Source organism: Oreochromis aureus, linkage group 16 (genome assembly GCF_013358895.1).
Source record: "Oreochromis aureus strain Israel breed Guangdong linkage group 16, ZZ_aureus, whole genome shotgun sequence".
NCBI lineage: Eukaryota > Metazoa > Chordata > Actinopteri > Cichliformes > Cichlidae > Oreochromis > Oreochromis aureus.
In genome coordinates, this window is record NC_052957.1 from 12,865,971 (window position 1) to 12,876,367 (window position 10,397).

The following is a 10,397-nucleotide window of genomic DNA, read 5'->3' on the forward strand; positions in this document are numbered from 1 at the left end:
GTAACGATTCCACAAACGGGTAATGATCATGCCACAATGAAGCCATCTGGACCATATGTTCGGAAGTCAGCTAGTGAAAAAGAGGGTACAAAAAAATGTGATAAGCCTAGACCAGCACAAACAAACACATACAGATGTACACAACACTATTTGGCATCATCTGTGCACGGTGGCATAGAGGCCAATTCTTTATAGAAGGAAAAAAACTCACCTTTGTTGTCACTGTCTGTCACACATTTTCAATTAGAATTCAGCCTTATTTCTATGCAGTCTGTCGAAGGCCTTCAGATGAAAATGTAAAAAGAGACTGGGGCTGTGTGTGTGGGGGGACAGAAAATTTGGTCTGATCTTCGTTTATGTTGGAAGTACAAACACAATTTTCTTATTTGATCATAATTATAATATTTGTTTGGTTTTGAGGGGTTTTTTGTCTTTTCTGAAGATTCCTGTCCAACATTTGAATTATTGGCAGGAAAAATCTAACACTTGGATTTAATAACTGGCAGAACCTCCTTTTGCAGCAGTAACCTCAAATAAGTGTGTTCAGTAGCTTCACATCAGGCTTTTTTTTTTTTTTAAATATACAGAGTTCCTTTATCTCGGCCACATTGTTAAGATGTCTGGAGTGAACAACTGACTTGAGCTCCGTAACATTTCTAGTCTCAAGGTCTGGGCTCTGACTGGCCACTGTGCAAATTCAGCGTCTCTTTCTTTTCACAGTGTATTTACTTTTATGTTTAAAGTCCTTTTTTTCTGCTGCATCACCAATTTCTACAACAGCTTCAGCTAGTGGAGAAGTCACTCTGATATTATCCTGTAAAATGCTCTTGAGCTGTCTAGAAGGAGCAAACCAACCCCAAATCCTCTTTCCACTGTGTTTGACTTTTGGGTGAATGATTTCATTTTGGCAGCAGCCCTCTTTGACACTATGGTTAATTTGCATACAGTACAGACAACTCAATCACTGAAAAAGATTCCTGTATTGATTCCTCTTCATCTCCAACTTTTTGTCTCTGATTCTTGTTTGAAGTTGTTAAAAATATTGTATTCTAGTAGGGTTACCATTCCCACAGAGTAGACTCTGCTAAAGTGTCTTTACATCCACCTGTAAACTGATGACTGAGACAGTGTGTGAATGTGTGTGTGAATGGGTGAATGACTGAATGTAGTGTAAAGCGCTATACAAATACAGGCCATTTTACTTTCTTCATCAACTGTTCCAGCTTCATACAAGTCAGCAATTACAACAGCAAATGCAACTTTGAGATCTTAGATCTTCCCACAAATTCAAGCTGATTTTATTGATGATTGGGCTTTATGTTTTCAATTTTGTAACTCTGCTTTTGCTACTTGCACTATGAGTATTTCAATTATGTGATCAATGTGGACTTGTGTTTGTATTTCAGTATTTGTTAAACTATGGTTTTATCAATCAAGAGCTGGATAGAATGAATATCTGAAGCAGACTGATCAGTCAGACAGGATGGGCAGGAGAAAATGTCATTGTCAGCAACATGGTCAAACCTGATTTTAGTTGTCATTTATTTTATTTTTTGCTTCATAGCTCTTTTTGTTCTTTCTGTTCTTTTCTAGTTGTAAAGTATCTGTGTCATTTCAGCTTGCTGCATCTTTGCATAATTGTCTTCATCCTTCACTGATTCCTTTATATGTGTGTCTTTTTTGCTTAGAATGTAAAGTCAAGTCATCTTGTCCAATCTGATTTTCAGGAATCTGTTTCCACTGTAGAGAATATGTGGGGTATATGACCTAAAGCTATGCGGTTCTGGTCAGGCAAGTTGGCTGCCAATCAAGCACAGTAATAACAAACCATTTGGTAGAAGTTTTGTCACTATGGGCAGGTACTAAGGGCTGCTAGAAAACAAAATGGGTATTTCCATAATGCTCGTCAGCAGCTGGAAGCTCTACAACTTCCTGGCAGATGACTGCATTGAGTTTTATACTATAAAAATATAATTATAGTTTTGAATCATCTTCAGCTCTTGTTTCTTGTACTCTTCCCCCACACTCTAGGTCCTTGATTTCCAAATCAAATCAGAATTTACTTGGACCAGTGAGCAACACTCCAGTTGTTTTTCTCTTTACCCCAAGTAAGAAGCTACTTGGATCTCTGATTCAGGAGTGGCTTAATTAATGTGACGGTTGTAGCTCCTTTCCTGAAAACATCTGTTCATGGTGGCTTGTGATACACTGATACCGGTTGTGAAACCCAAGTTCTTGAATCAACTGGTCACTGGTTGCTTGTGAACCTTCCCAACAACACTTTCCTGTTCCAGTGAACTCTCCAATCTGTGGACTTTCTGTGGCTTAATCCTCCTTGTGGAAGGTTTCATTTGTCTTCCCAGTGACTGTGTTTCCATGTGCAAGACTGAACTAGACTGAGAAATGATATTTACAATGTTTGAATAGTAATTTAATCAAATTTAAAATTAAATATTCTAATAATCTGAGATTAATTATTGATTTTAGTGCTCTATAATCCATAATCAAAGTTAAAACACAAAATGAAGGAAATATTTCATTTTACATGAATAAAAATAGGTTAAAAAATCTTTTCTGAATTAAATTATGAAAATATTTTTTTTCATAATATTCTTATATATAGCACCTCATAATCTTAACATTAATATCTTAAGAGTTAATACAAAGGAGTTAACTCATTGACAGATTGACACACTCACTCTCACACACATCAGTTGTGGGTGGAGCTGCACACATGGCAGTCATCAGAAACATTTGCTGCATTTGGCACATAAGTTTCAGGGATGAAACCTTCAACCCTACAGATAGTCGAGTCTGCTCTACCACCTGAGCCACATCCACCCCACCACATTTTGTTTGAGTCAAAGTTTACACTGTGCTTTGGGTTTAAATTGAATGATTTCTTTTAATTTTTTTTGCATGTTTTTTTATAGACTGATCAGTGAGGGTCATATTGACCTGGTGGTCAACTTGCCCAATAACAATACTCGCCACGTGAAGGATAACTTCCTCATCCGTAGAATGGCCATTGACCACGGAGTTCCACTCATTACCAATTTTCAGGTCAGTACTATGCTGCCAACCAAAACTGGTGGTTTTATTTACAATCTGACTCACTGTCACAACTGATGGACTTCTGTTTCATTATTTTTCTCTCTGTGTTAGGTGGTAAAGCTATTTGCTGAGGCTATCCACTATGCAGCTCAGCTGGACACTACAAGTCTATTCCACTACCGGCAGAAAGAAAGCCAACAAAGAGGGTCTAGCCAGCAGGGTTAGAATTTCCTCCCCAGTTGCAAAACAGCAATATTAAGTGAGAGCAATATTTTGTACTATTTTCTTATAACACTTGGAACCAAGCTTTCCACATTAATGGGGAAATAAGCCCATTTTAAATAAACCAGAATTCTCCTAAAGTCAGGGCTTTTACAATAATTAAACTCTGCCTTTCCCAAAAGGTCAAACGGGTCATTAGAATAAATGTTCCGAACAGGGAAAGAGATGAGTGTCGTACTGGATTAGGATAAACATCAGCCATCTAGTTTCTTCATAACCTGGCAATCCAAAAACTGTTAATATTAATAGCTAGCAAGCTAAAAAGCATTATAGAACTAATTACTAATAATTAAAGCCCTTTCGTTGGAGCGCAAAACCAATTCTAAAGGGTGACTTATAAAGGGGTACCAGAGAAGGTAATTACACTGGATTTTCAATTATGTAAATCCCTAAGGAGAGTTTATTTTCTTTTGTTGTTTCATTTATGGCTCTCGCTGGATGTAATGAAATGAAAATTTTCAATTTCTCAGCTCCCCTCAGTCAATTTTAATGCTACTGGCTTGGCCAAAAGACTTTACTAATTTGCTCTTGTTGAGGTATTTTCTTGTAGTTTGGATGGTGTTAAAAATGTACTGTATGTAAAGCATGTACTATATCCATAACTTTCAACACAAGTGTAGATAAACAAACTGAAATAATAGACTTTCCCCCTTTTTGGTAAGAAAGCACTGTTATTTTCAAGGGCATCGGTCTGGAACACAAACGTTGAAGTTTGAAGATGATGGCAACCTCTCTGTTTATATATTTGGATTGATCTCTGTATATACCATATGTTTCAAATTCAGTCTGCATGTGAACCTGCTGTGCATTTTAATGCATCAAAGTGAAAACGCATTCAACCAGACGTTGTGTTGAAATAATAGTCTCATATTTTGTTACTTGCTTTTGCTTTTGGTAATAGTTGTTTTAACAATCAGTGAAACACAATAAAGACCTATTTCGCATAATGGATGCTCTTTGTGTTGGTGTTTTTCAAAGCGGTTGTGATGGTCAGGCATTAAAATGACTGTCACCCTAACATCAGTGTAGATGCTTTTAAGAGCCCCATCGCATACAGACGCACACAAAAATTAATTTGGCACTAGAATGTCGAATTGACAAAGAGTAACAATGGCAACAGTTAATTCTAAGGCCAGTTGTCAGCTTGTGATCAGATCATCATGTTTACTGCCCAGGTGTATGAAGTAAAAGCAAAAATCCCAACTTTATAACAAGGCTTACTATCTGTGGCACTGTACACTGCATGTTCAATTTGTTTAATAATATTATATGTGTTAATACAGTTCTTACATAGACAATTAATATCAATTAAAATGATTTTTTATGTCAGAATTTGATGTACAAGTTTGGATTTATTTTCTATTTTCTTTAATCCACACAGGCTCAAAATTAGACATGTATACATAAGGTTAAAAGTGATACTGAAGTGCGCTGGTTTAGATCAGCTGGATGAGCTGGCGACTATGTGCCGCATGGCTGAGAGCGGCCGGCCCGGGTTCCAGTGTGACCCGTGGCCCTTTGCTGCATTTCTCCCCCTCTCTCTTTCCCTCCGCTTTCCTGTCAGTCTTCACTGCATCTGTCTAATAAAGCCAGTAAAAGGCTAAGAAATATATATTTTTTAAAAAGTGATGCTGAAGATTCTGCAGTGTCTTTAAATTGACAAAACGAAGGCCTATTAACATCTTTTTTGTTATTATGAATGACTACAAGTGGTAGGATTTGTTTAACAGCACTCATAAGATTAATACTCAACAATGGGAAAATCCAAGGAACTCTGAAGATCTAAGAAGAATCGTACATTTACACAAGTTTGGAAGGTGTTTTGGAGTTATCTTTCAACAAATGCAGATTCCAAGATCATTAGTTCAAACACCACCGTAACTGTCACCCTCAGATGAGAAGAAATTGGTTAGTAAGGATGACCACAATAAAATGAGTTTTACAATACATTGGCATCCTCTCAATCCATAGCAATCAAGAAAGACGCCCCTGCTCCAAAATAAATGCACAAGCTCAACTGAAATTTACAGCTGTCCACACAGACAAGCTAAATGTCTTCTGAAAAGAAACGTTTTATTGTCAGATAAGACAAAGATTGAGGTATTTGGCCACAATGACACAAAGTATGTTTGAAGGAATAAAGGTGAGACTTTCAAACCTAAAAACACTGTACAGCATAGCCATGGATTCATTATGCTCTACCTTGTTTTGCCACCTGTTGACTGATAATATTGGACAAAGTGGATGGGATAATCAAAAAGGAGTAGTACCTCCAAATTCTTCAACTTCACCTCATGTCACCAGCTAGATGGTTGAAACTTGGACATAATTGGGTGTTCCAACAGGACTTATGCCAAAAACTTGATGATGGCTACCAAAACATTTGGTCAAGATGGAAGTTGTTAAACATTTAACCAAATATTAGTGGGGGTGTATGCATATAATTGAACCTTTTATGTGTAATTTTGACTCAATGTGCAATTTTAAATGAGAAGAAAATGCAGTTCTTGTCATTAAAGATGTATGCTGAAAAAGTCATTGCACCCTGGAATAAGAATAGTTATAAATAATAAGTGATAAATAATAAATAAATTATTTAAAAAACCCCAAATTATCATGGCATTCATGCCATGATGAGTGCATGCAAACTTTTGATCACAGCTGTGAGTCAGAGTGTAACTATTTCAGTGAAATAAGGAATAACAAAAGGTTTAGTGCAGTTCATCATCTCTGCAGAAAAGCTCAGGGAAGGAGCTTTACGATGGTCTTTTCTCTTGTAAAAATAAAACGCAATTTAAAAAAGTATAAATCTTTCTTTAGTGTCAACTTTCCTAAATAGGTTTTCTTGTGCCGTGTTGTTCATTGTGCAGTGCCAAGCCATAATGTGCTCATTATTACCCCTTGAGACTGGTGGGGAAAAATCACTGACGGGTACATGAAGGTGGATGAGAACTGCATTTGTAATGTGTGTGTGTGTGTTCTCCTTAAGGGCCACAAGGTGTAACAATTATAATAAACACCTTCAAACTTTTTTCCTCCACTTTCACAGGAGAGAAAATATTGCAAATATAGACTAATGTATTTGTAAATGTATGAGTAGCTGCCACACCTGCATTTACCACCTACTGAGACCCTCCAGGTTTTCTTCCACACAAGAGCACAGCTGAACACAGAGGGAAACTGCACAGCAAGTCCAAAAGACTCACACAATAATGCTATTATAGGGCCTACACACTTGGACGATGCAGTTATTTTTTATTTGGTACCCCTATAGCTTAACTGCTACAGATTTCGTCTCTAGACTAAACTCTCTAAAGAGTGCTAATATTGATCTGCTACATATTCTTCCTCCTGCAGTTTGACCCACACCGTTTTTTTCTCCTGTGCCTCTGCTTCTACAGGTGACTAAAATACCTCACCATTTTTCTTTAAGTACCATTCTGTTCATCTGCCTACAGCACTGTAATATCCACAAATAAGCAAACACTTTAAGAATTGTATTCATAAATGCAGCCTGGGGCATATTGTGTTTGTTTATAGTGTGGTTGTAAAATGTCCCATAGCTGGCAGTCAGTGGAAAGAGTATGGGAAAAATGCACAACCAAATTTGTCCATTTAAAAAAAAAAAAGAAGCCTGTGTTTATTTGTTTTTGTTTTTTTTTACTGCTGATGGAGAAGCACATCTGGGGTTTAACATATGCTTTATAGTGTCACCCTATGCTGAACATTTGGTTTAGTGCAATGTCAGGGCTATAGTTTTACTTTTATTTGCTTTGGTGTGGGAGAGAAAAGGTGAAATGGGGAGAATATGTTTTTGACTCTCAGGGGTAAAAACAGCAACAAAAAAACCCCAACAACACTTGGGTCTCACATAAAAAAATACCTCGGTCTTTATAAGCAAAATCTCAATTCTGATTCAGCTGAGCTAATACTACCTTAGCAGCCCAGAGCCATCATAGTCATGAATCACTGCAGGTACAGTATCCAAGCAACAGGACTGCACGTGGTGCTCATTGCTGACAATAACTTCCACACAGACCCCTGTGTCTTCAGGAGTATTTCGCCAAATCCTGCTTTGATTAAAATATAGTGTTGTTAAATTTAACCTCACACTGTTATTTGAAACATGGATGTTTTGTGTTGGGTCTGCTGGCTCTGAATCATCCACGAGCGTATCAAGGTGTTAGTTTCTATATGTGGCCAAGTGCTTCCATGAGTGCACAAAATGAAAGAAAAGACTGCAACTGAAGACCATGAACAAAAATGTTCTTTGGAAGGTTAAAATTTAGATTTAAGTGTCATGAAGGTTGTATTTTTCCACTTTACAAACTGAGAGAAAATATTTTCCAGCCAGATTTTGAAACTTCTTTCTTATTTTTCTTTCTAATTACCTGGGAATGGTGTTAGACATACCACATAAAGACATATTAAACTCGGCATATTTTACATAGCTAATTTAGTATTTAAGTATTATAAATAATGAGTTTTAATTTAAATTTAAACCCATGAAAGTTTGCTGGATCACACTATTGAGCATGCCATTGTTCCAATGCTTGAATATTGTTTTTAAATTCTTTAATCATTTATATCTGTTTCCAATGAAAGGTTTAATATTTTGGGGAAATTCTGCTATGTGTAATTTGAATAGTAAGTTGACCTGCAGGTAAAATCGCAGCTGATATTAATCGCTGAGTTAATTAAAGATGAAATAGGATTGTATTTTATTGGATCTTTGAGTAATTATACCCTGAATCAAAGCATAAAAATGCAAATTATATAAACATACATGAACATATTGAAATTAAAACATTTTTAGATTTTGGCAACTAAATATTACTGTTTAGCAGTTGTGCATAGGGCTCTATGGCTTATTTAAATATCTCACTATGTACAGATATAGTTTTAGCTAAGATGGGGATGAACTGACAAGTATTTTGGGTGTACTCCTCCATATAGATTTTTGGTACTATATACACATTTCTACATTGACTAAAAGGATCCTGTGATGTATTCTCAGTTTTACCACATGCTTAGGCAGACAAGGAAGAAGTGAGGCAGTTCATCAAAGATCTTCAGTCATAGCGTTCGTCAGCCAGCGTTGATTTCAATCAATCACAGCAATAATACAACAGGCAAAATTAAAAACTACTCCAACTTAAAAAAAATCCATCTATCTATCCATCTACTGTATCTGTCTGCAGACATATATCTATATGTCTGTTCAAATCAAACAGAATAACTGGCATTGTCAGACTTTGTTCCTTTCTTTTAAAGAAGAATGAGGGTATGTAGCCTGAGCAGTCATGTCCAAAAATGATAAATAATGCACTGTTTCACTACATAATTCTTCTGGCTGGCATGAAGAGAAACCCGCTGTTTTTCATTGGAGGAAAAAAAATAAACCTGGCTAATTGACATGCGTTTTTCATGCTGTGCTAAATGAATAATTTATGGAGGTGAGGAGCAAGCAGGGCTTAGAAGACAGTGCATCACAGTGGGATAAGTCATATAGTAGTTGGAGACAGAGCCATGCATGCCAAGTGTGCACAAAAGATTTGCAAGGGACCACTCAGTTGTTCTGATTAGATAAATCACAGCAATAGTTAAAAAAAAAAGAAGACGACATTTTTCTTCTTTAGATTTCTCTTGCATTAAATTTTGTAGTTTTAACACACTATTTAGCAAATGCTGACTACTTTTATGTATTAAAATACACATAGGCTCTCCACCCTCACCTCCTCTATCTTTCTCTAACACAAATATACAAACTTTCAATCGTATAATACAAATAATGATGTAAAATCAGCCCAGAAAGTCTTCTTAATGCTTTACTGAGCCTAAACTCTTCAACTGCCCTGTTTTGATGAGTGTTAAATACCATTCTGTCAGCAAGACACCACCCCATTAGCTGTAGTAGCTTTTAAATTCAATTGTGATTGTGCAGCTTAATTGTTTCCCAGGCCATCAAACAGTTCGAGTTGCCATCTGTAAGTACACGATTGTCATAATGTGTTTCCACACTGCTACAGCATAGTCACCTATTGTTTGACAGCCTCTGTTCATCTCGTGAGAGTTTAAATTGCTTACCATGCCTCCAATAATGGATGGACGTTACTAGGACAAAGTCAAAGTTTTCTCTGTTAAGATTAAGGTGTTAATCACCATATACAGCAGTTAATCTTAGTTTCACTTTTAACCAGCTACAACCCAGAAATCCTGCTTACAATAATGCATCCATCCACGTTCTTCCACTTTACAAATTCAGGGTGATTGGGTGGACTGGAGCCTGTCCTGGCTACCAGTGGTTCTTTACCTGAAGCAACTTCTGACTGACTATATATAGGGCTGTCAATTCACACCCAGTTCACCCAATTCACACCCAATTATTGGCTCAAGCCAGTAAAACTTACCAATGCATCACTAGTTCTTTTATATAGTTAAAAGGCTCCTTATAAAACACTTTCATAAAATTATTTCAAAATCCATAAAAACAAAGAAGAGAAGACATTTCCGGAAAAAAAACCCCTCTGCTTGGTTTAGCCCAGTGATGTCGAACATGAAATCATCAGCACCATGAAAGTCAAGAAAAGCTGGACAGGTCACTTCATAAACTCTTGACCTGCGTGGAGCCTCAGAACAAAGAAATAGAAGTAAGTATGGACAAAGAAACAAACAGGATTTGAACCTGCAAGAAAAAAAAGTAACAGTTGATTGTCTGTTTACTTTAACGTGCTCAGTTGTTTTGATGTTTTGAATACAGAAAAACCCAGGATAATAAGTGAAGCAATGTTATCTTAGCAATGGCAAGTCACAGCAAATAAGCACAATTTGCCATACCTATAAGCCATTTACACTCCTCTATCACAAATGGAGCAAAGAAATATATATATTTTAACCACATCTCTTCCAGATTTCTTTCACTTCTTTCACTAATTTCTTCTCTGTTAATCTGTCTAATAAGAATGAATCGGTGCAACTAAGTAGTGTAATACTGTCAACTGATTTCATACAACTAAGGTGTTTTGAGTCAGTTCAGTGTGACTATCTCTTAAATCTTGATT

General features: G+C 36.6%; 1 protein-coding gene across 1 annotated transcript in view; it reads left to right on the forward strand.

Moving 5' to 3' along the window:
* Positions 1-4,490, forward strand: part of cps1 (carbamoyl-phosphate synthase 1, mitochondrial) — a 61,563-nt gene extending 57,073 nt beyond the window's left edge. Inside the window, exons 38-39 of the mRNA XM_039600505.1 lie at positions 2,934-3,063; positions 3,166-4,490. Of these exons, the coding sequence (XP_039456439.1) occupies positions 2,934-3,063; positions 3,166-3,279 (244 nt within the window). The 3' untranslated portion in view covers positions 3,280-4,490. The remainder of the gene's footprint in view (positions 1-2,933; positions 3,064-3,165) is intronic.
* Positions 4,491-10,397: the final 5,907 nt, after the last annotated feature.